Consider the following 26,583-nt stretch of genomic DNA (forward strand, 5'->3'; position numbering starts at 1 on the left):
AGGGCTTCGAACCTTATCTTCCCATCTGAGGACTCAGTGCTGGATAAAGGTCTGGCTCCACACATTATCATTCTGCTATTGGGAAAGAAAAAAAACGCCCCGATTTTTTTGTATTTCTCTTAACCAATCACAATCATCTACGCCCAGGATGCAGTGATGGTGCCCCAGCAAAATAGTGTTGAAGGGGAGCTTGTTTTGCTGGAACATTTGCATGTGAGAAGTCGTGCCCTGGCATTAACATGGCTAAATCTCTGCAAAAGATAAAGTAACAGCTGCTAGCATGTTAACATTCACACCATTAGCCTTTCATGTGTTAATTAGCCATTTTTAGCGTGGCATGGAGGTTGTTATTGCTTACTGGGGATTTCAAAAATGCAGATACCAGATGCAGTACTGCCGACTGAAACAAGTTGTCCAATGGCAGGCTTGTACCCACAGAGTACATCTGGTGAGTCAGACTACTAAATTACTGACAGCTCTGACAAACTATAGCCGGCTAGCCACCTAGCAAACAGTCAGGGACAGGGTTATATCAGAGTAATATTGTACAGGGAGAATAATGGGGTCATTGTTTATTAATTTTCCAGCAATATATTTGACAAGCAAGTTTGCAATGTTTACATGTGCTGCACAGACCGCTCAAATCCCACGATACCTACTAGTGCTGGAACACACAAGCAAACCACTCAGTGGTGAGTTTCAGTTTGCTGTTTTGTTCTCCAAAGTTGTGATTTATGTAGGTAAATGCTGCATCATAATTTTAACCATGTAAGTAAGGTGGCTGTTACATTTCTTGAAATCAGCTGTACTTTTTTTAATGCCATTGCGGGCCTAGCATTGAACATCATACAGGATGTGCAGAGCTGTGAGCCTCAATAGCACTTGATTATGTATCAGAAAGTTATTAGTGAACAAATGCCTGTTCAATCAGTTTGCGTAATATCAAACTGCTTAAGTTTGTACACTAGATCGGACCAGTAGAATCAACCCAACCCTAACCCAACTGTGATGGTTTCATGTTTGACAGTTGTTGGTGGTGACCTGTGTAAATGATCTATTTAGAAAGATCATCAAAAAATTACTGTGAGAATCAGCAGATCAAGTGAGGATAATGAAGATATTCATGTGTTTTAACAGGATTGTGAAGGCTGTCTTACTGTAAGATGATTTTAGGGAAAGTTTCTGTACTATTTGTTTGTGGTCTGCCCCTTCTCCCCCAGGGCCACATACTGATTCAATGACATGAGTACATCTGTACTACATTGAACAGCAGTCCTGTGTCCTTTTCTAATCCAACTGCACATCTGCTGCTGATGAGCCAAACAAAGGCATTGCACTTTGCCAAATTTTACTCCTCTCAATCCAGATCTGCTCTCATAAAGTTACCCCAGGGTTCAAAATATGGCACTGAGACATAAAGGCCTGTGCCAACTGAGCTATCAACCAAAATGCTTGATGCTGAAAAATCTCTCACGGAGAAAAATTCCTTGGTACAAATGGGTAGACTAGACTCCCTGGTTTCCTCCTCTTGGTGATGAATTATTGCAAAGTTCCCTACTGTCATCATCTTTGGATGGAGCTGATGATGGGTGCGTGGGGGTGGAGGTGAGGGTTGGATGGAGTTGGGACGCCTGGGAGTGCAAGGGTGGGAGCAGGAAGCACATGTATAAATCTGAGTGAGGAGAGACATAAACACAGAGAATGGCTAATAGGGCTATCTGGTGGAGGCCAAGAATACTTTTCTTTGCAAAGCTCATAAATACTTTAGATATACGCTGTGCATATACATGCTCTAAAGTACACATGTAAACACACATGCAAGCTCACACATACTATGATGTATCTATCATATGAACTCAAGTACCCCATCATTGACACCACCCATCATTTTCCAAATGTGTTTATTTGAATATAATAAACTTAATATAATTTAATTATCAGTGATTTAAAAGTCAATATTTTTATAGTGTTTAAACTGTCAGTGTAAAAGTCAGTTCGCATTTGTACAAGTACTGCTTGGAGTAACAGATGCTGGATGTTCCTCCATTTATCCATTACATTTAGATAACTGTATCAACCATTTATCCATTACGTTTAGCTAACTATATCGACCAGTGTTCACTGCTCTATAACACTTGTATATGATGCAAAATCATCTTTTTTCAGGTGATTTCAAGTGTCTGATTCTGTAACATCATGATGCATTTCTTTGAAACCTTGATTTGTCCATAAAGCTCATTTTATACTCCGCTCCCTTTACACGCACTTCATTTGAAATTAAACTTATCCTGTCCAAGGCTGTTTCCCCTCATTTTTCTCACACATGTTCGCCTTGTTCTGGCTCTGTCGTCCTGCTGTTGCAAAACATTTCATTTCCTGAACGAGGCTGAAATATTAGCTTTTGTTTTTCAGGCCTATTGACTTTGCTGACAGAGTCTTTACTCACTGACCTCAGGTCTCAGATTTACAATTCACTCGCAGCAGTAGTTAATTACGTGTTTTAGACTCCTCCATTTACATCATTTGACATAGATTATGGTTTTAAGCCCATCTGTCTTGAAATGACTTTGTTGACAAGTGTGCTTTTTTTTTACTTTTTTTTTTGGATAAGATAATGTCCAGGAGAGAATATTCATTTGAAATTGGGTTCCTGACAGATCACTGTTATATTTCAAGGCCAGATAAAGCATTAAGCAAAGGCACAGAATAAATCCACAGGTTTTCTATTCATTGTGGTTTGAGTAGAAGGAAAATTACTGATCGTGAAATGTGGAGTAGCTCATTTAAATAGCATGCAGTAAAGACCATATACAGTATAATGACTGGGAACTTGATCCTCACATGTTCAAATTCCCAAACTGCATACAAAATTTGTGATATCTGGAAGACGCAATTGAAAATGCCCTAAATCAAAATGCAGCACAAGTACACAACAAATGTATTACCCTAATTACACATGAAGTTTCCTATTTTCTCACTGGTAAAAATCGTTTAATACTTACAGCAAAGCATGTTTGAGTCAGTCATCTTATGTCCTCGTTGAGCCTATACTATTAGCGATCAGCGTTAATTGATCTGTGAATTAAAACGAACAGCTCAACCACACATTTCCATGAAATGTGTCAACAGAAATACCAGTGTCTGCTGTAACTAAAGTAATTGCTGTCAAATTATACTTTGAAGAACAAAGCAGTACCCAGAATTTAAATAATATGTTCTTTCCAGTGTTTCTGCACCCAACTTTGTGGTTTGACAAAACATCTTGCACAAATAACGTGAAGCTTCATAAACCACAGCCCAGCCACAGTAATCCAGTGTCAGACTCTTTGGCAGTTTTAACATTTGAGATGCTAATGGTGCTGAGTTCATCTTCATAAGTTATGAGGTCTTTGACATACTTCCTGAGCTGAATGCAAAATATTATCCAGATAGAGAAATGTTAATCTTAACTTGAAGTACGGTTGCCAGGTCAGCTCTTTGGAGAAATGGCAGCTTAATCCAAGTTGTCTCAATCATTCCTTATCTGAGCCTCAAAACTTCCGTCTATTGGACTGAATACTTCTCAGTTTCCATCCTCAGGATAAAACAGAATTACTTTTTCCACTGTGTTTACCACATTTTGAAAAAAAGAAATGTTTTATACGAGCTTTGCTTTTCTCTTCTTCTTGTGACATTATCCTCCTAGAAATATTTGCTGATTGTGTGAATCAAGAGCTCACATAATTCATTTTTTTGTCACATGTCTGATGGTAGTAAAAGCAGCATATGGAGCAATGTCACCATAAATAAAGATTATGATCTCTGCTGTGTTTTTATTAATGCATTCCCTTTAGCTAACTATTTCAACCATTTATCTATTTGGCCTACTTCTAGTGAACAGTTTTAATCGTTTGTCCATTTCCTTTTGCTAAGTTATTCAACCTATCTATTATTTTTTAGCTATTTCAATTGTTGATCAGTTACCTTTAGCTTATTATTCCAACCAATTATCCAGTGTTTTTAGTAAATTCAACCATTTATCCATTGCTTTTAACTAAATAGTTCAACATTTATAAAGTACCTTTGGCAAACAATTTCAGCTATTTATCAGTATTTTTAATTAGACTCTTTCAACCTTTTGTCCCTTACTTTACGGTAACTGTTTCAACCAATTAATCTGTAACTGCATTATGATCTCTACTGTGTTTTTAGATCGTTTAGTGTTATTCAAACACCATAAAAGTACATTGTGAACCTGTTGCCACAGCATTAATTAAAGTACAAACAGATATAATCTGAAGTGTGCAGACAGTAGTTGCCGTCTGTTTGCAGCTTTGAACTCAGTGGTCAGCAGAGGCTCTTGTTAATGTGTGAACTGAATGTCAGCTGGGGTTGTGTCTGGATTCCAGCTGACGCTTGTTAGATCTGCTTTAGTTCCTTCAGTTATGCTTGCTTTAAGGATTTTTCATGATTAAGACTTCAGCTGGGCTCAGTTAATGCAGCCTTATTCATGTGTGGAGAAAAATGTGGTAGATAGATTTGTAGATATGTTGTAGATGAAATAAGGGCTCTCAAAAGTATGGAAGTATTGATACTTTTTCTTAGCTAACTCTTTCAACCATTTATCCATTACATTTAGCTGGCATGATTTTATCAATTCATCACTACTTTTAGCAAACAATTTAATCTATTTTAACCCTTTTTTTATACCAGTGTTTGATCAAAGTTTAACATTCTGCTTTTTGACAACTCTAATTTGTAGTATAATGGCCACTTTATGCTTATGCATGTTTACAAATTAAATCATGCTTTTCTGTCTGAAAAATCCATTCCTTTAGTTCGTAGTGAACCAAAACTAAGTCACTGCTGGTGTTTATATGGTTAACCCAGCGAAGTAGAGAAAGGAAGGTTTCCATTGGCTGGGCTGCACGCTGTAGTCAGAGCTCTAGTGTTTCATGGAGACAGAGGGCCATCCCTCTGAGCACAGCTCCAGCCCCTTCATCTGGTTCTATTTAAGGCCTCTAGTGCGACTCTTATGATTGGCGTACACAACCCCCTACTCTTTCTCCAGCTCCAGCCCCAACTGAGGAGAAGGAGGCTTTTTAGCAGATGGTTTATTTTCCAAGGGAAACCATTTCTTTCTCTCACTCTACTGTCCTGTCCTCAGCTGGCTTTAGCTCACTTTTCTATCGCTGCTACAGCTCGCTCTGCTCTCTCATTGCTGCTCCTCTTTGCACTGTGTTAATGTGCCGACCTGCATCTACTGACCCGGCTCCAGCTTTGTTGGACATCCAGGATGAGGCCGCTTCAGTAACTCAAAATGGATTTTCTGCACTTGACTGCTTGATCCTTCACTTTTTGAAGGGAGATTGTTTTCCCAGACTTTCAGCATCTCCGTTGCCCTTGTTGCCGGGCTGGAGGGGGATGCAGCTCTATGGCTAGACTCTCAGGAAGATGCACTGAGCCCTGTGAATATTGTGATTGGCTGAGCTCTACAGACAAAGTGGCCTATGGCACAACGGGTGCCCGGCAGTCGTTCCCGTGGACCTATGGCTGGCAGCTGGTTGACATCATGTTTTTTCCCATCAACCCCAGGTCTGGATGCTTCGGATCCTATGCTCCTGGAACAGTATGTGGTGGTGGCCAACTATGAGAAGCAAGAGCCTGCAGAAATCAGCGTGCAAGCAGGCGAGGTGGTCGACGTCATTGAGAAGAGCGAGAGTGGTGAGTAATCAAAACAAATGTACAACACTGACATGTTAAGCAGGAACAGGCAGCATGCATGTTGTGTGTATGCTTTCATGATTCAGTCCATAGTTCCTCAAACATGCTTCCCTTCTCCCCAGTTCAACCCTCTCACCTCCTTTGTCCACAGCCTGCTAACTGTTACTTAGCCCCATCTGGAGGCTCACTTTGGCCTACAGTCAGCCCTGTTTTTTCCCACTGTTGGTTTAGGCTGTGGGCCAGAATGTTGCCTCTAGCAAGAGGAATGTCTTCCAGACTCGTATTAATTATTCCACCTCACTTTAATGGAAAGCCAGCAAGACATGCCGGATTTACAAATGCCAGCTGCAGAGAGTCCTTAGTCAGCTGTTTAACCTCTGGAAAGAGCGCGCAAACAAGGCCAAGATCATGTTTTAGGTTATATGTGATTCACTTTGACAATATTTAATGGTTAATGAGTCAGTAGCACGCTGACGTAAAGCACAATTTCATGATATTCTAGGAATATGCTGTAATGCCTTTAGGAACGTGCATCTGTTGTTGGTGGAAGAAGACAAAAGAATGACCTCATTTTTTTTTTTTTCAAATGTAAAGTAACAGAAATATAATATTTTTTTTAAAGGACACCAGAAAAACTATTTGTAGTGTAGTTTTATATTGTTTGCTATCGATAAAGCTGCAATGATTAGTTGTTTATACGATTATTCAATCCAAAGAAAATTAGTTGACAACTATTGTGTGAAAATACACGTGAACATGAATCCAACATACAACCCCAATTCAAAAAAAGTTGGAATATAAAAGGTAAATAAAAACAGAATGCAATGGCTTGCAAAAAACAACATGGTTCAAAAAAAGTTGTGACAGTGTTATATTAACTCAGTAAGCATTTGGGAACTGATGACACTAATTGTTGAAGTTTTGAAAGTGAATTTCTTTCTCATTCTTGCTATATATATGGCTTCAAATACTTAACAGTCCAGGTGTCTGTGTCTGTCATATTTTTTTTTTTGGTTTATAATGCACCACTCATTTTGGGAGACAGGTCTGGACTGCAGGCAGGCCAGTCTAGTACCTGAACTCTGTTACTATGAATCCACGGTATTGAAACACGTGCAGAATGTCTTTTGGCATCATCTTGCTGAAATAAGAGTCTCTGAAAAAGATCTGTCTGAATGGCAGCATATGTTGCTCCAAAACCTGTAGGTACCTTTAAGCTTTAATCGGGCCTTCACAAATGTTAGCCATGATGCCATGAGCACTAACACACCCTCACACAGACACGTTTTCCAAAAACAATCTGAAATGTGGACTCTTGGGCACAGAGAACTCTGCTGCATTTCTGGATGTCGTTGATGTATGACTTTCTGTTTGCATGGTATACTCTTAACTTGCATTTATAGATGCAATGACAACAGTCTTACAAAGTGTTCCAGAGCCCATGCAATATCCTTTATACAATTCTGTTCATTTTTAATGCAGTTCTTAATGTAGAGTGTGAGGCGAATGTACCTAACATTAGCCATACTGCTCACTTAGCATCTACAGGTAAATGCAAAGGAGAGAGGACCCAAAAATATTAAATGCAACATATGTATGGAGTCCCTGCTCTTTCTGTCTATCAGCAACGGGGTCCATGGCCTGAAAATGTTGAAGACTCGTGAACTAATCGATTAATCATGAAAATAAATAAATAAATTGATGAATTGATAATGAACATAACATGGCCTAGCTATTAATATTATGAGTATCAAATCGTGTGTCTTGATATACTAAAACAGTCAAGTTTCACTGGTCTAAGCACCTGCCTGAATCACTTTTATTTTAAAGAGAATTTACCATATGAAGGACAAGAGTGACTGGAGAGCTATAGGGCCCAGTAACAGGTTCTGACGTTCAGCTTTAATGGCGTGCTGAGACAGTAAAACTGTAATGGGACTCATGTGTTCTTCAGAGAGAGGATGGGGGGAAGAGAGATGGAGGAGGAAGCAGCGACCGGGAAGGCAATGGGCCTTGGGTTTCATGATGGGTGTGAGGGAAAACGCCGTGCCACACTGGCCTCAAGGAAGAGGGTCCGTAGAGTGAGATCGCTTTGAAGTGTCATGTGTCCTGCCTTCGGGTTCGTGTATTTGTTTTCACTCCCTGCTCCAGTAGGATTTCAGCTCAATGGGGAGCCACAGTGAGGCGGATATTCCAACACCTTGAAGTCCTTTTATCGGGGGCCTTACATGAGAGCTTTCCTCCATGAGCTGTACAATGTCAGAAATAATGGTGCTAACTAGAACCATCAAGTGTTCTTTGGCTTGTCCCAATAGGACGTCTCTCGTTGGTTCCTGGTAGAACCTTAAAGATTCTACCAGCAACCCTTTCAGAGAGTTCTACCTAGAACCATCTGTGAAAGGTTTTAGCCAGTGCCCCCTATGAGAGGTTCTAAAAAAGAACTCTTCTCTGGGGGTTCTCTGTACCTTGTCTCTCTCTATGTTCCAAGGATGGTAACAAGAACCCGCCCAGAGAGTTCTACCGAGAACCCTTTTATATTTCAAGGATTTATCTTGAACCCACCCAGGGGGTTCTATTGAGAACTCATTAATATTCCAAGGGTTTTGTCAGGAACCCATCCAGGAGGTTTTACCAAGAACACTTTCATATTCCAAGGGTTTATCTTAAACCCACCTAGGGGGTTCTACAGAGGACCTTTTTATATTTTATATTTTCATTATTTTTTTGGAAGAAAGAGTTTCTCAAGGATTGTTGAAATCCCTTAAGAGGTGCTTTGTCAGGAGTTCTTGGATGAATGGGGTTCTCACTGGAACCCTTATTTTTACAAAGCAACCATGACAAACTGTTTCTTCAAAAAAGCTTTCTTCATAAAAGTGGTTCTGGGTTGAACCTCAGCCCTTCAGGAAGAACCCTTTTGGAATCCTTATTCCTGAGAGTGTAGAGGCTCCTTCTTTGTGTTTTTCAGCTGACCACTGTGCAAAGTTACAGCGGTTGATCTGGGTGTTGATGATCCATGCAGAATGTGAAAGCCATGCACTTCAATGGTCTCGTTGCAGATTTATGATTTCCAGGCTTCCGTGTTATTGCTGTGGCTTAGTTTCCATGTTATTATTGCTTTGTTTCATCCTCGTCTCTGATGCCGGCTATATTTTGTTGCCACTCTCGCCTTCAGCTCATTCATACATCTCTGGTTTGGTTGGATTTGTCACGAGTTTCTAGAAAGCAAAACAGTAGACTCCAGCAGGCTTCTTAAAACACATCCTAAGGCTCTTTGACAGTTTTATTATGCACTGACGGACACTTTCACAGACATCTGAAGTAAATACAACCCTCCACCCCCTTACATCTTGCCATGGAGACCGTTTCCAGCAGCACAGCTAGCATTTAACTGAAATCTCAACACCTCCTGCATTGGAAGTCTGCTAAATCTGCTCTATTTGGCAGGGTGACATCACTCCACATCCCTCTGCCAATACTAACAAGACCAGGTGTGTGCTAAGAAGATTTCAGAGCTCATTTGATTTAGCATCCATTCCCTTGCAGGATAAGTACAAACCCTTTAATGGCTTCTGACAGATTGATCTCTGTATTACAGAGCTAAGTGTGCTGAGTTAGAGCTACTAAAAGGTGTCTATTACATTTGTAATGATAAAAGGGTTTTTTATTGAGCCTCCAGTCACATATTTTCCTTTAAAGCCATGCAGATTTAAACCAGTGTGCATGCAGAGTCTTTGAGTGGAAAATATCTGTATGCTGTCATATTGCTATCTACACTCTTAGAAACAAGGGTTCCAAAAGGGTTCTTCCTGAAGGACTGAGGTGCCCAGAGCCATTTGCTCCTGAAGAACCCTTGGTTAAAGAAAGGGTTTCTAAGACAAAGGGTTAAGAAAAAGAACTCTTTTGTCAAGGGTTCTGTGCACCATAATATAAGGGTTCTCAGAAGAACCCCCTTGTTGGATTCTGGATATGTATAATTGCAATATAAAAAGGTTCTTGGTGGGTTCTTTTTAGTACTCTTACCTGTCCTCCATGGAACCATTACACCATAGAGGCATTCTCTGTAGAAACTATTATGGGGGGTTCTGAGTGCAACCTTTCACAGATGTTTCTAGGTATAACCTTTTATGTTGGGTTCTAGGTAGAAGACTGAATGAACTGAATGAAAGGATTTAAAGTGGAACCCTTATGAAAGGTTCTATCAGGAACCAAAAAGGGCTCTTTTATGGGAACAAGCCAAAGAACCCTTTATGGCTGTGGTTAGCATCTTTATTTCTGAAAGTATAGTTTGTGGGTCTGACTGCTTTTATATGAGATTTTTACACAAAGGTGTTAGAGTGCAACAGTGACACATCTAGAAATGGAAAACTACAGCTCCATATTATTTTTGCCATTCACCCCAGTCCTCCAACAGAAGTCCTGCTGTTAAAGCTACTGTACCATAGACTGTGGCTGTGACTGCTGCCCAGTGCAGTTATCGACTTTTCCTTACCTTGGATTAGATAATATATGCCTTTGACGGCGCTAGTGAATCTAGGTCAGACCTATAAGCGAGCTCAGCTTTCTCCACTTTTCCAGCCTGCTGTCCTGAGCCAAGGCAGTATTTTCCATCGCACTGGCTTGACGATACAGTTTGTGTCGTGGCCTTTGTTTCCGTCAGTACAGTAGTTTATATTGATTTCTGGTTTGTTGGGTTTGAAGTAGGTAAAATAAGGTAGAGCAATGACTGCTTGATGTTTTGGTGTAGCATTCAGTTTTTTTCTGCAGTAATACTTAAAGGGATAGAATCAAAAATACATTTTTCCTCTTACCTGTTGTACTGTTTATCCATCTAGATTGTTTTGGTGTGAGTGAGAGAGCCATAGAGATGTCACTTAGATATAATGGCACAAGATGGCTAGTGTTGCTCAAAGTGCCAATGAAATACACAGGTGTCTCTTTCCAGAAATCCTGACCCTCAAAATAATCCACAGACCTTGTTGTGAGCCGTTGTGTTGTGAGTTGTTTTCTTTCTAGTTGAAAGAAAGTAGTTCCAGGGCTCTGACAGTATGGATTTTTCCAAGCAACATATTCCACGGGATGACCACATCAGCTTTAATAATTAAGTTTTATGGCAATGAGTAAGTGTGTGCAGTATGCAAGTGAAGTAGAGCAAGCAGCAGACTGCCGGTGCTGCTTATAGCTGAGCAGAAACTAGAACTTTTAAGTAAGTTGTCAGCCTGGCAGTAAATGTACAGTTCAGGTTACAGTGTGTCAGTTAATAAACACAGCAGCTTCTCAAGATCAAGAAAAGTTATTTTCCAACTGCAGGAAATGTTTGCTGTAAGCTGAACAGGAAAGGCTAACATTAAGTTAATGCTAACACTAGCATTGTATCTCAGCATCTGCTCCAGTATGATCTTATCCCTTGTAGAATCTTTGTATTCCCGCCTTAAACTGCAGCCGTCTTTTGGTGACGTGGTAAATAAATCCTTCTGTAGTATTTATTATTATTTTTCTGTATTAAACAGCATGTTAGAATGTTGTTAGCCGCCCACTGGCAATCCCAATATGCCATGGGTAGAGTCTGTTGACCACTCAGAGGCTGTGTTCCTGACTTTTAAACCAATCAGAGGCTTTGTCGAGACACTGGTGTTGAATTTTTCAAATGTATTTTTTGGCACTCTGAGTACTACAAGCTGTGTGCCACCTAGTCCCATTACACTGGAGAGAGTGCAAACATCTCTACGGCTGATATCTCTGCAACTTGCACCAAAATAATCAAATTGGCTAAATAGTACTCCAGGTAAGAGGAAAAAATATGTATTTTTGATATGGGCTATGAACTGTCCCTTTAAAACAAAGGAGTTACTATTTGCTGAAGCCCATAAAAATAAACACAATCTAAAGGGGGCAAATGAAAATATTATAGATGTTGCATTTTAGTATTGTCATATAACTAATTAGAATTTGTTTTATAATGATCAATTCTGTCCTCACTCCCTCTGCAGCTCTTTTATTTGTCTATTTTATGAGAGTTTGCCAGGGGGAGATGCTGGCTCAGGAGGAGAGAGTAGTGCAGGGAGAAACTCGGGAGAAAATGGAAAAAGACATTTCCTGCCAAAGTTAGTGGTTCAGAGAGGTTGGTTCATTATAATGGCTTAATGGATCCTCCAGGATGCCTCCTCAGTTTACACTATACAGAAGAGATGTTAACCAAAGCTAAGCTAGCAGCCTTGTTGGTCAGTTCAGATGCTCTGTATTCAGTGGTTTAAACTTTGCCCTTTAATGGGGCAGTATGTCGGAAGGGGAAAAAATAATTTGCAGTCACTTCTGGAAATATTGTACTTATTGCAACCGTTTTTTCTACATCTCAAGGGCAGCGTTAGACGTGTTGTGCCCAGTTTGGTGTATAAAATCTCTCTCTGTGGACCAGTTTGGGTTTAACTTGTCTACATTCCAAGCCCCGATCAGCCTCTATGAATTACAGTTTGCCCAGTGAAAGCCAAGGAATGCCTGTCTGTTTTGGAGAGGCCAGCTCAGATCCTTCAGTCCCCCCGGCTCCCCCAAGACCCCCTGGCACCACCCATGTACAGTATCCGTTGAATCTCTACTGCTCCACCCAGCTCACTTGCCGGGTGGAGTAAGTCAAACTTCAGGAAGAGCCCAAGGGTCACTTACAAAGACAGTTGGGTACTAAAAAGAACTTTTCTATTTTGTTGATTTTGGAGCCCCCTGTGGACAAAAGCATCAGTGGTTCCACCATAATAGTCACGATCTTTAACGTCAAAAATAAAATGATCTAAATAAAAATCTCCTCCTGCTTCTTTTTAAGTGGCTAACTCATCTGATTTCAAGAAGAATCTGGCAGGCATTAAGAATAACTATATAGGAACAGACAATTTTCTTACTGTTCGCTTATGTTGGTCATATAGAGGCATCAATATGAAATTGAGATGGTTTAATAACCAGTTAAAAACTCCTTGTTGTAGCTTTGTTTGACAAATCTGAGCCATACAGAACTGAGAGGTAAAAGAGGTATCCTGCAGGTGATGTTCAGCTGTCTGCTTGAGAGCCTGTTGAGACTGCTTGAGTCCAATTCTGGTAGATTAAAGCATCAGACTGCATTGGAAAGTCTGTATTATTGTAACCAGCTCGTGGTATGCAGGTCTCTGCAGTCTGTGTCAGGAGGAGGGATAATCCAGAGGAGTGGTACTGGCACTAGTATCGGATCCGTACTCAATTATTCGTGCAGAGTTCTGGTATTTGAATCAGTACTGGGAAGAAAATAATATAAATTCTGTAAAGATGTTCATGTGCCCTTGAGAATAAATCAGTCTGGTGATCCCTTAACTGTTTATCAAGCACCACCACCAGCATTTAGCTCAAAGCAGAGCCTCACAGAACCACTAGCTAACTTATGCTAACATAAGCTTGTAGACCCCAGTCTACAGTATTTATTGTTTGATCTGGGACACACTCCCTAGATGCTCATATTCATCCTGCACAGATCACTGTGTATGAGAATGACAGTTAACTTGTGCCTAGATAATGGCACCAAAGGATGTGATGCCATAATAATCGGTTAGTTAATGAAAGAGCTGCAATCTCTTTGCAGATTTTAGCATCAGTATTCTCTGCAAGTGTGACAGCATCATGTACTCTGTCCTTTCCAATGTTTCTGTCTCTGATACACAGGAGGATTACAGACAAGGTCAACGTTAAGCTTCCAGTGCTGCTGCTACTGCTCAAACCTTCGGTTTCCCAATTTGGTATGTGCAGTTTCAGCAGGAACATGTTTTCTTGTATAAAAGAGGAAAAACCCTATAATTCTTGTCAACGAACCACCGAAGACATGATGCAGAAAACTTGCCAAGTGTTAAATGTCTTTTTTAAGCTGAAGTTGCAGCAGCAGATGGAAGACACATTATCCACTCATAGTAATCCCCATCCTGCACATTCTTTCAGCTTACCATAGGAAGCACTAATGACTGTCTCAAGAAATTAACCTTATCCTGTATTTTTAGATATGGAAACTCAAATGGGAGGTTTGTAAGTGGCATTTCAGCAGAGGAGTCAACTGCGGTATTTTTTTTTTTTGCATCTTGTCACAGAGTGAAACGCTGTAAAAACAAAAAAGTTGAGAAGTCCACCTACTTCAGTAGATTTGTGAGTTTGTGAGTTCAAACTCTTAATGTTTGCTGAGATAACTGAATTTTATTCTTTAGATAAATTTTAATGTTTGAGTTTTGGAAACCCCCAAAAAGCTGTATTCAATTAATTGATTTGTTGTTTGCTCTATAAAACATGAAAAATTGTGAAAAATGTCAATCAGTGTTTCCCAAAGCTCAATGTCTTGTTTTGCCCACAACCTAAAGATATTCAGTTTACTGTCATAAAGGACTAAAGAAACCAAAAAATATTCACATTTAAGAAGCTGAAATCTGAGAATTTTGACTTTTTTCTCAAAAAATCACTCAAACCAACTAATTGATTATCAAAATAATTGTCGATTAATGTAATAATCAATTATTAATTGATCAGTCATTACAGCTTTAGTTACTAATTTAATTTTCAAGCACCCAAATATGTCATGTTTTTGAGATACATTTTTGAGAGGTTTAAAAAAAAAGTTTATCTCAAGAAGGAAAGTAAATTATCTCAACAAAAGGTTATAAATCAGCAAAAAGAGGCTGAGTTTTGCCTTGAAATTCTGAGTTTTCTCAACTTTTTTTTTTTTTTACAGTGCAGAGGGGACAAAGAACAGGAGCAATAACATTATTTAAGAGCACAAATATTGGTAATAATAGCGTACAGAAATCAGTCTGTGGTGCCAAAAAGGTGCCTCTGTGTCTCACTCAAGAATTGACCATTGAGTTAAAGCAGTATTCTACAAGGTGGGCTTTCAAGAACTCAAGGACTGCAGTGTCTCCAAATCAGCAGAGTGCACACAAGCTGTGGGCCATAGCTCCATTCAGACCATGAGGGGATCCATTCAGAGGCTGGGAGGGAGAGAAGGTTGTTCCTTAGGTCAACATCAGCTCTTGAAAGCTGTGTTGTGCTGTTTTTGCCCCCCCAGTCACCCCCGTCGTCCCGCCCCCGTACCAGAGCCACTCAGGTAATTGAAACCCAGTGTTTTATGAAAACTGGAAGTGTGTGTATTGGACTGGATACCTTCCCCCTTGTGCTTTGATACTGGATCCACTGTTAATGAATACAGAAGCTGGAAATGAATGGGGTTTTCTCCTGCTCTACTCAACAGTGGTGTCAGATATCTGCAGGACTGCTGAGCCACTGCATTCCTCATCATTTCAGCTCGTGAAAAAAAAAGCCTCCTTGAGCTGCTGAATCTGTGGTTCTCATATTCATGCGAGATGTGTAGAAATCTTATGTGAGTATTACAGAGTTACTCCAAAGCACAAACCAATTATGAATTTCAGTGCAGTTTAAGGTCTATTTGTCTTCATGATAAATTTGTGGGGATGAGTGGGATATTAAAGAGCATTGCAGTGTCACCCTGTGTTACGTATGCTTTTGCTCAGGTATTAGACTTGATTGATTGTGTATGTACATTGCAGTTTTGTTTTATAGGTCAAACCCCAAATGGGGTAAATCTAGTTTCTTGTTGCAGCTGAGAATCTGTTGTTGATTACAGTAAAAATGAAGCACAAGTCTTAAAGCTGATAGAGTTTCCAGATGGCAGATACTGTACGAGCGACACATAGAGCTCAGACAAGCTGCTCACTCTCATCAGTGTATGTCTCTCCACTGTATCTGCACTCACAGAGATAGAATACAGGTTAAGCGAGACTCCATAAAAGTCTGGAGCAAGCATCTGTTTTAATGTCTTACTTTATCTTTGCAGAGATATCTGTCTCGGTCGCATTTTTCCATCTGGTATTGTAAAAAAAAACTTGAAAGTTGCATAACCAACATTGATTTTCCTTCAATATACTGTACAATCAGTTAGATTTTGTAATGTTTTGCTCATAGTTAGGTGTAGTACTTTTCAAAATAAAGTTACAAAGTGCTTCACTGAAAATTAAAAAAAAACAGCAGATAAAACGGCACTGATAACATCACAGATAAAGAGGCGCTAATAAAAACCCAGTGATCACAAAACACTGAGGAATAAAATAAAGTTAACAAATGTTAAATGGCAATAGTAGCTTGGTATAATTCAGTGACTTAGTATATTAAAGAATTTATAAATGGCTTCCTATAAAAGAAGGTTTTATGAAAGGATTTAAAAAGATGCTAATGATGTAGCCTGTCTCATTTCAACGGGCAGTGTTTTCAGTCTGAGGGCTCTAACAGCAAAGCTACAGCTACCAGCCCATTAGTTTAGCTTAGCACAAAGACTGGAAACAGATAGACTGGCTCTATCAGTGGTAAAAAGCTAAAAAAAAAAAAAAAAAAGAAAAAGCTTACTGATAAACACATTGTATGTAATTAGTTCAATCTGTATAAAAGATGAAGCGTAAAAATAAAAAAATTCCATTTTACAGTAGGGTCATGTATCTCTTGGCTGGGACCAGTTGTTAGTCTATAATGATACACTGCATAATAAATCGCCTCCATGAAGTCCCTCCCCTTCCAGCGCGCCCCATGGGACCTTACTTTGGATAATATGGGGGACCATGGGGATTGACGCACTTTTGGAGCATCCTCAAGTGGCCATTCAAGGAACTGCAGTTTTTAGCACTTTTTTTTTCCAAAATGTCATACTTTTGCTTTAAATCTCTAAGTCTGAATTAGGCTGACATTGTCATTTTCTTCATTTCTATTACAGAAGCAGGCATTTAACTTAATACAGCCAGAGTTTTGCACCTCTCAGCAGGATATTGAAGTATAAACTTAGTTACAACTTGCCCTCAGCTCTGCTTAGAACATCCATTTTTTCTTTCTGTCCTTGTAATACAACAGTGTTGTCAAGACAAACTGTTTGGTTTCTCGCTTTCCGAGTCTGTGATGTTTGAGGTTGGTGTCTGTGGTTGTGATCCTATGGTGTGATGGTGTTATATGAGACCTCCAACAGAGGGCTGTGGGTTTAGCTATTGTCTTATGCAACCACTGACCCCAAAACGTTTAGGGTTACAAAAGTAAACTCTGCTTAAACGCTTTAAAAGCTTTTTTGATTTACTCAGGATGTTGACTAAGTAGCTATAATCGTAATATTGAATAATGTTTAGCAAAGTGTATTGCCAGTCAGCATTTGGCTGTGTTATTTTTTTTCCCTTTGTGGTTGAAACTCTGCACCAGCTTTCCAAGATTTTTAACTTTTCCTTACGTGGATTAAGAGGCAGTGAGACTTGGAGGAAAGCAGGATGTGACATCGGCTGATGAGAAACAGAGAAAGAGATGATAACAAAGCAGAGATAAAGACAGAGGTGTAGCTTTGTAATGCATGTCAGCACTAGACAGTTGGTGGATCAAATCAGGCAAATGCACAGATAAAGATGCACATGTACGAACATATACCCTCGCACGTATTTCCAGACATAAGGTATGCTTCCTTCACCTTTGTTCCTCCCACGTCTGTACATATAATCCCTGCCGTCCGCAAACGAGAAAGAAAGATTGCATTCCTCCACTGATCTCATTTCCATCATCTGCTGTTTCATCTTTCAGCAGCTCGATCCACAATTAATTCACCCTTCGCTGTTCACCCAGCTTTACTTTAAACTTCACTTTCCGAAAAAAAAACCCCACTGCAGTCTTGGCAGCGGAAGACCCACAAAACAGCTGTTTCTTTTGTAATGACCTCAGTTTATGGTGAGTCATCATGAAGAATGTACAAATGATAACCCTGTTAAATATGAAATTAAGAATCACATTCTTTCCCCAGCCCTGATGGAGAAATATTCCAGAGGATATATGTGACAATTATAGGGTCATTTCATTTGAAATCTAAATATATGACCTATAGATTGAATGAGTTCATTTTCACCACATGGTTTCTGAAAGTTGGATTTTAATCATTATTTGTTGCCTGTCAAGGATACGACAAGATAATCCTCAGCTGCAAGGAGAGAAATAAGTACAGATGAATAGAGAACTTAAAAAACAAATAGCAGTATATAAAATTAAAACTAGAATAGAAGATAGAATTACACAGAGCAAACAGCAATAGGAAATAGCAGTACAAATATAGTACCCACAACTGCTGTGTGTGCTTGGGTGAAAAGTGCAATGCCATCTCAAGCCAGATGACATACTGTAGAGGTGAGATTAGTAGCAACAAAGTCAGCTAAGTATCATCAACTTGTGGAAGCTCAGGCAGGCTGCAGGAACACTGCAGGAGCTCAAGACTAGCACAACAATGTAAACTGATAAAAAACAGCAAGTCCTATACTGTGAGTTAATTAGCTGTTTATAACTGTTAATTTTCTGTCAAGGAAAAGGGCATGACTGAACCCATTATCCTGAACACCGAAGCCCAGTGCTCTGAAAATACACTTTCAGCAGTTGGAGTTCAGTGACTGCCTGCCAGGCTCCATTAACAAATTGCTCAATTTAGCCGTTGTAAACATCTACTCCTTCTGATAGATTATTAATGATTTATTGTGACTCATAAACAGACACTAAGTCATTCAGGGAAATTTCGGCATTAATTTGAACTTTAATTAACACGAAATGGACAAAGAAAAACAGTTATTCAAGGCCTGAAAAGGTATTTCAGACAAGCATTTCAAGTAATTCAACTTGGCATGTTGACTAAATCCCTGATGACATATCATGGTCATTTTATGATGTATTACAGTAAGTATATTACAGATCTCTTCTATAAATGTAACTTGTTGAAACCTGCAGAAATTCTGCAGAAAGAGTACTTATTAGGGGCAGCTGTGGCTTAGGAGGTAAAGTGGGCCATCTACACAAGGTTGGTGGTGCAAACCCCTCCTCCTCCTGTTCACATGCAAAGTGTCCTTGGGCACGACTCTGAACCCCAGGTTGCTCCCCAGACACTGGGGATGCACAAGCCAGTGCATTTCTATTTACCCTGCCCGGATAAATAGGGAGGAGTGTGTCAGGAAGGGCATCCAGTGTAAAAAAGCCTATGCCAAATCAAATCAAATATGCGGATCATAAAAATCAGATTCCCATGCGGGGAATCGGGGCCTGGCCTGCCAATGAGACAATCTGCTGTGGCAAAGAAGAGAGAGTGCTTATTAGTGCTGAAAATTTGTTCTGTTATAGCAGCTTGGAGCTAAAAAGACAAAGGTAATGAGCTGAAAACTATACAACACTCATCACCAATAGCTTTACAAATGATTAGAATAAGTGGGGGATTTTATTGTTCATATCTACATGTATAACACAGCGACTATGAAGCTGGTTTTGTGCTAAACTGAATTGCAGTCACCCTGTGAATGAACACATGCGATGAAAGACATGAAGCAGGTTTCTCATTTAGAAGTGTTATTTTTTTTTTCTCTACATTTCATATAATTGCAACATGTCTGATATAAACCTGCAATGGCCAGGAAATAAGCACTTGCGTAATGTGTGTGCATTTTTATTGCTTCTTTTGAGGTTCAGTGAACTCAGCCTAAGCACCTGCCATATGTGAGGATGGTTGAAAAACACAGACAGGGCAGCCAAGCCATCAATAACAGCTCATATTTACTCAGGCCTTTTAAAGTGACCGTGTGTCTTAGCTGTGTATATATGTTCAGCCAAGTGCTTTCAATTAAACTACATTCCTACACCTTATTCTTATATTTGCTTACATTTCTATAAGTGTTGGTTTGCTGAAGTGAAATTGACATTTCCCTCAAGCAGGCTTGTTCGTGTGAACACAATTTGCAAATGTAATGATTTTTTTTTTTTTTTTTTTTAATTGAGTTGACGCAGGTCTTTTTACTCCTGCCAAGCTGACCTTTCTTTATAATGGTCAATTTAATGTAGTTGATGTTGCCCTTTGCTGGTCATTAAGCAGGACACATCATGTTTATTTTAATGTTGTCAGTGACTTAATGAAGTGTTGCAAAATGTTAGTATAATTATCTCATTTAAAATTAGGATGTCAGTGTAATTAATGTTCAACAATCCCATAATCTTCTCACAAACTTTCAACCTCACTATTTTGTGTCCTTTGCATCTGGATGATGACACCATATTGTTTTGTGATTTATTGGCATGAGGTTTTGTTCAAACCACAGCTTTGGTGCAAAGACTTGTTAAATACCTGAGCCCCAGCCAGCATGTTGCACAGAGCCAGAACCTAACAGCATCCTCCTATCTGGACCCACCCTAACTCTATGCAAACTATCCCCTCTGTACAGCTGATGATGTGTTTTGTGTTGTGTAGCTTAGCAAGTTCATCGATTAAATAAATCATCCCTCTCATAAAGATTGCGTGTGTAAGATCAAAAAAATCTGGGCAGATTTTCTGTTATTTCCTGCACTGAGAAAGTCATGTTTTTAATCTGTCAGCAGGATATCCTCAAGCACTCCAGTTAAATTTGGGGGACAGATAGGCATATGGCCAGAGAACAATTCGATTCAGTTACACAATTATTAGGTTTTTCTAACTAGAACTGCAATGTGCCTGAGAAAGGAACCTGATACCAAATCCTACAGGCATCCTTGCAGAAATAAGTAAATTGTAGTTAAGTTTGTTAGCATCCCCCATTAGTCACAGCATTGCAGCAGTTCCTGGGGTCCACAAAAAGCCGTACATTGTGACAAAGCTCCATGACAATTTATATCAGTACATGTAACATTACAAAATTAATAGGACAAAGACTAGACCACGCGCACACACACAGATATGACAAACTCCAAACACACTGACACTCCATTGTTGGTTATGGTTCATTTACTTTTCTCTACAGTTTAGTACTTTGCAATTTACTTTAGGATTACCCAGGTACATAGCAATAATGTATTACAAGTGGTTTCCAAAGCAATCACAAGTTAATTACAAACCTAAATTATAAAAAAATATATTTACTTGACTATATTTACTTTTCATTATAAAAAAAAAAAGCTATGCAATGATCAAACATAAGAATTGTTTTTGTAAATATATACTCATTCTGAATCTGATGTCTGCAACACATTCCAAAGGAGTTTGGACAGGAGCGTCTTTAACACTTTTCCTTTAACAAAACTCAGTCAGCATTTGGGAAATGATTGTTGAAAATGAAATTCTTTACATCTCTTGTCTCTGCTGTCCCATTTTGCACTTCATAATGCACCACATGTTTTCAATGGGAGACAGGTCTGCAACTCTTATACTACAGAACCATAATGTTGTTACACATTCAGAATGACAATAAGCATTGTCTTGCAGAAGTAAACAAGGACATCCTTGAAAAAAACATAGTCTTTATCAGGGACATCAGGGATGGCAGCATGTGTTGCTCCAAAACCTTGCATGTACCTTTCAGCATTAATGGTGCCTTCAAAGATGTGACCGTTAGCCGTGCCAATGCATTTACAAAAACAATCTGAAGCGTTGACTCATGAGGCCACAGGACTTTCCACCTTCTGTCTCTCCATGTCAGAGGACCTTTGGCCCCAGAGAAGTCAACTATGTTTCTGGATGATGTTGACATATGACTTTTCCTTTGCATGGTATTGCATTTGTGGATAACAAACTATATTTACCAGCAACAGCTTTCCAAAGTGTTCCTGAGCCCATGTAGAAGTATCCTTTATGCAGTGGCTGGTTTTTGGCCTTGTTCCTTATGTGCAGAGATTTCTCTAAACTCTGAATCTTTTAATAGTATTATTGATTGTAAGTGGGGAACTTCACCCCATCCTTGCCTGAATAGGATGTCCTTTTCATACCCAATCATGATACTGCCCCCCTTATCAACTAAACTGTTCATCTGTGGAATTTTCAAAGCATTCATAACTTTTCCAGTCTTTTGTTGCCTCTGTTCCAACTTTTTGAAAACTGTTGCAGGCATCAAATTCAGAATGAATGTGTATTTCCAAAAAACAATTAAGTTTATCAGTTTGAACCGTGAATATCTTGTCTTTGTACTGTTTTCAACTGTATAGAGGCCACAAAAAGATTTGCAAATCATTGCAAATCAATTTTAATTTGTGCTCTGCACAGCATCCCAACTTTTTTGGAATTGAGTTTTGTACTTTGCTGTCTACCTCAAACACGAATAATAAACGCGTCTATTAGCGATCTTTAATTGCTGTCTGTCAAACTGTGATGCATGTCTTCAAAATTAAGGACATAATTACAACATATTTCACTCAATGCAGATGAATCACTGTTGCCTAATAAAGGGGTCTGCTATGTTTTTGCTGTTATTTCCATATTAGCACTCTGTATTTTTGCCTCATCCACATCTCTTGGTGTTCCTGTCTGTCATACATTCTGCTTCTTTTATATTAATTGTGTGCAACTAAACTACCTCACAGTGCTCCATGTCTGTAGGAAAATGTATATGGACATTTGGACCAGCTGTGGAAGTGTGATGGAACACTCATATCCTCTTTATGGGTTGTCCAGACAGCTGTCAGCCATATTGTATTCCAGTTACCACAACAAATAGCATATGTGTGGCATACCACATATAGGGCTGTCTTTGTGCCAGTTTTGTCACTTTGGACTCCTGTTGAGAGCTGACACAGTCTGTGTGAAAATGATTTAGCACAAGGTAAAATATTATGGTTAGTCTACATATGTACTTTACATCAGCACACCTTATCTGACACAATGGATCACTGTATTCCACTCGAGGGAAATATTTCTTTGGTACATGCACCTTTCCACCTCAGGTGTTTGTCTTAAAGCAGCTGTCAGAGGAGTGACGCCAGAGAAACTGAGTCAAATAAGCTGCAACAAAGCAAATTGATATTTTGGCTAGTAACAGCACTTTAGTGATGTCCTACCCACTGAAATCACAACTGATCCTGATGAAACGCAGGTTGAACAAGACCTCATCTCAAGTGGTGCTAAAGCCAAGCAGCATTCCCTCTGATGTTCTTGGCCCTGAACATAGTTATAGATTCTCATGTTCATGTTCGTTTGTAGCTCATCCGTGTGATTTGACTAAAACAAAGATACAAAGAATCTGATGGGGAATATTGGAAAAACTAGAGAATCTATGATCACATGAGCAGAGGTCATCCGTGTTCATTTTCATCTGTTTTTCTAGTGATTATTACATGTAGTTTTTTGGGGTGGGGTACCACAGGCTGAAATTCATCTGTAAAATTTCAACAAATCTTCCAGACATCCAAAGACATTTTAATTCCTTGCACTCAAACTTTAGGCTGTGCCTATTGTACCTTGCCATGTAATGTATCGTATGACATGTTCGTTAAAGGAGAGATTAAGGAAACACGCTAAATGTCATCTTTTCTGTCTGTCTGGCAGGCAGTCACTGAACTCCAACTCCAGAGTGTGTATTTTCGGAGGAGTGGGCTTAGCTTAGCAACAACAGACAACTGACAGTTATAAACAACTGATCAACATACAGTGGAGGACTCATCACAGCTTGTTATTGTCAAATTACAATGTTGTGCTCATCTTGTACTTCTGCAGTGGTCCTGCAGCCTGCCTGAGCTTCCTCAAGTCCTCAGAGGAGGGCATGCAGAAAAACAACTTGCTTCAGCCATAGATCTTTATTCGGACTGCAGTACTTATTTTTGCAAATGTTACATATTGCGACTTTAAACGTAGTCATGGTGATGCTCAGCTTCTGTATGTCTCCACAGGTTGGTGGTTCGTCAGCACGGCAGAGGAGCAGGGTTGGGTGCCTGCTACCTATCTCAACTCCCACAGTGGCACACGGGATGACTTGGAGCTGGGCGCCTCTAAAGCTGGAGAAGGTAAGTCAGGCAAACTCTCTTGCCTCTGCCCACACGCACACTCAAACACAACCTCACACACTCTGTTACACACCCACACACAGATACCCCCTCTGCCCTCAATCCCCAGTCTTTGATCTGTGACAAAACGGAGCAAACTCCTACCTCACCACTGCCGGCTTACGCTAACGGCTGGCGCCGGGCTGGTGTGAACGCTTCTCTCTGTCTGCCTGCCATTACAAGCAGGTCTGAACAGAGTGTAGATTCAGCCCTGGGTAAACAGCAAGGAGACGCGCCAGGAGAAACCAGACCACAGCCACTGAAGTGATGTACTGTACAGTAGAGATTGCAACGCAATATTACATGATATGACCTCTGCTGGGTGAGCTCATGAAAGAGGCATGTGTTTCCATCAGCAGTAAGGAATAAAACAGGAGAATATCTCATGAGTCATCCACTTTAAATCATGGTTATCCTTAATTAAAACAAGCTCTGACATGAATTATGCTGTTTTATGCAATGTCTGCTGATCATTGCGGATTGGTGATAAGTTGCAGCACAGTAGACGAGTGTTGATGTTAAATTTCGTGAGCTTACTGCAGTCAGGGTGGGATCCAAAACCTTGATAAGAAACACACCTGTGTAGAGTTCAGTTCGCCAGAATGTAATGGAGACGCATGTGAAGCTGAAGACAGCATCCAACATGCAATCACCTCGATAGCCCTGTCAGATCCAGTTATCAAGCCATCTAAGAGCAGCTAAAGTTGTCATTTTTGATATTAGTAGAGAAAACCTTTTAATTTCAAAGAAATAGAGCTCAATTAGTGTCACATACTCAGATTCTAATGGTTTTGACAGGTAGTGCAACAACCTCAGATTATTTGTTAAGATTTATGCAGTATTGTGTTAGAGAAATCCCATCAAACTGGAGGCACGGAAATAATTAAGTTGCGTGTAACACTTCCAAACAAACATCCAGATTTTCCAGCACTCTGGCCAAAACATCTTTTGCTGTACAATTGTTTTACCCTGTAACAATGGGACCATGGATCCCCTCGGTGTTGTATATCTTATGACTCAAGGATGGAGAGAAAGAGAGAATACATTAGGCTAAACAGTGTTACCGTTTCACAATATGTTAAAATACCCCTCTCTCCCCAATGGGACTTAGAAAATGCACATTTATCAGCAGAGGATTTCAACACATATGCATACCACAAATCTATGACCCCACACACACACACAAACCCAAATGCAAACGTCTACACCCAACACTCCTATCTCCTCTGTCAGAGATATCTGGAGTTTGCTGCCAGGGGGTTTTCACACAGGACAATCTGTCAGTGTAATTAGTGTTTATGTGTCTAGTCAGTCATGGGAATGGCATGAAACTCATAAAGCATCTCTTTGTCAGTCCTGTGGTCTTCGGCAGTCTGTGCCGCCACACTGTCACAGAAAAAAAGCCCATATTTCTGAAAAACGGGATTTGGAATTCATGTTGGTTCTTTCAAAAAAAAAAAAAAAGCCAAAAAAGAGAAATGTTGAAAGCTCAGACAGTTTGAAAAGAGAGTTTAACCACCGATCAAAGAGTAAACACATCCCACTCTTGCTTGTTTTCCACATTTAATACAAAAATAAACATATTGCTTGAAGGAATAGTTCGATATTTTTGGAAATATGCTTATTCAGTTCACTCTCGTGTCTGTATGGTAAATACAAAACTAATGTGAGCTTAGCCCAGCCTTAAGCCTGGACGGATGAGGTAAACAGCCAGCCTGGCTCTGCTCAACAGTTACAAAATCAGTCTACCAGCACTTCTAAAGCTTACAAATTAACACATCATGTCTAAATTGTTTGGCGGGGACTAGTGACGTCCTGGAACCTCTGCTGGTTGCCTGGCAACTGCTCAGACGCATGAGATGATCTCATACATAACCACATCAGAGGGTGAATTGATGTTTTTACAGGCTGTTTTTTGTATAAATTTAAAAAAAAGAAGAAATAATGTGTTAATTAGTAATGTTTATTGTCCTCTGGGCAGAGCCAGGCTAGAAGGTTTCCCTCTGCTTCTAGTCTTTGTGCTAAGCTAAGTTAACCTGCGGGTTGAGGCTGCTTCATGTATACAGAAACAGAGTATTGATCTTGTCTGAAGGCCCTAACACACTGAAGGCAATAACTGACACGCCTCATTTGAAGTGCGTCAATTGATGCTCCTGTGATGCACTGCAGGCATCAGATTTGAAATGTCACAGAACCAGTGTTTTGGCAAAAGGGTGCACCATATTTGTGTTTTTTGTATTAATTTAAATGACCAGGATGACTTGATTATTAAGAGCAATTTAAAACAGTTTGAGACGGTTTTACACCACAGCAGACTGCAAGAAGATGAAGAAGGAGAAACAAGCGCCTGGACAGTTCATCAGTGTGGTGACAGATGTTTCATGGAGGAGATGAGACGCAGATCTGTCTGTCTGTCAGAGTTAAGAGAAACTTCAGTTTGCAGTGTAGCTCATACTTCACTGATAAACCACAGAGCTGTGCGGCAAAATCAACGTTCACGATCAAGAAAAGCTTTTATATCACGTGTGAATACGGACAGATGTGTTCTGTCTATATTCACGCTCCCTCTCTCTTTCTCTTCCTTGTGAGTCACAGTTCTTTTTTACCTGGTCTGTGGTGCATCCATGCCTTTTATATTCTTTTTAGCTCTCTCCACCAGGTCCTGCAGCAGCAGAAGAGAAGCTTTGGTTCTCTTTTGGTGCTCCAAAATCCAAAAAGGTCAGAGTGGAGGCATCAAAGACATGCCTCATAATGCTTTTGGTGTGCGATCGGCTATTTAAAACAATAGGTATACTTCTAAACTGGTATGTCACATGCTTTCAGTGTGTTTGGCCTTTGGTTCTCTGCCAGAAAAAGAGTAAGCATTTCCCAAGATGTCAACATATTCCTTTAAATGTCTTTGTAAGAGTGGCATATGGTATAATATTTTTCAGCTTCATCACATAAACAACTGCCTATAGTTGTCTCTCAGTCTGTCTGATATTCCCATTATTGTAAATTAAGTATTTAAAGATGAAAAGGATTTTATTTTGTCCTACATGAATAATTTATAGGAGC

General features: G+C 39.7%; 1 protein-coding gene across 2 annotated transcripts in view; it reads left to right on the top strand.

Annotated features, from left to right (window-relative positions):
- Positions 1-26,583, top strand: part of LOC146315499 (SH3 and PX domain-containing protein 2A-like) — a 76,550-nt gene that overhangs the window by 39,887 nt on the left and 10,080 nt on the right. For both annotated transcript variants that reach the window (XM_084735330.1, XM_084735331.1), the window contains exons 7-8: positions 5,575-5,703; positions 23,374-23,487. In XM_084735330.1, coding sequence (XP_084591456.1) covers positions 5,575-5,703; positions 23,374-23,487 — 243 coding nt within the window. The remainder of the gene's footprint in view (positions 1-5,574; positions 5,704-23,373; positions 23,488-26,583) is intronic.

Source organism: Lutjanus erythropterus, chromosome 14 (genome assembly GCF_056507025.1).
Source record: "Lutjanus erythropterus isolate fLutEry1 chromosome 14, fLutEry1.hap2, whole genome shotgun sequence".
Taxonomy (NCBI): Eukaryota; Metazoa; Chordata; class Actinopteri; order Lutjaniformes; family Lutjanidae; genus Lutjanus; species Lutjanus erythropterus.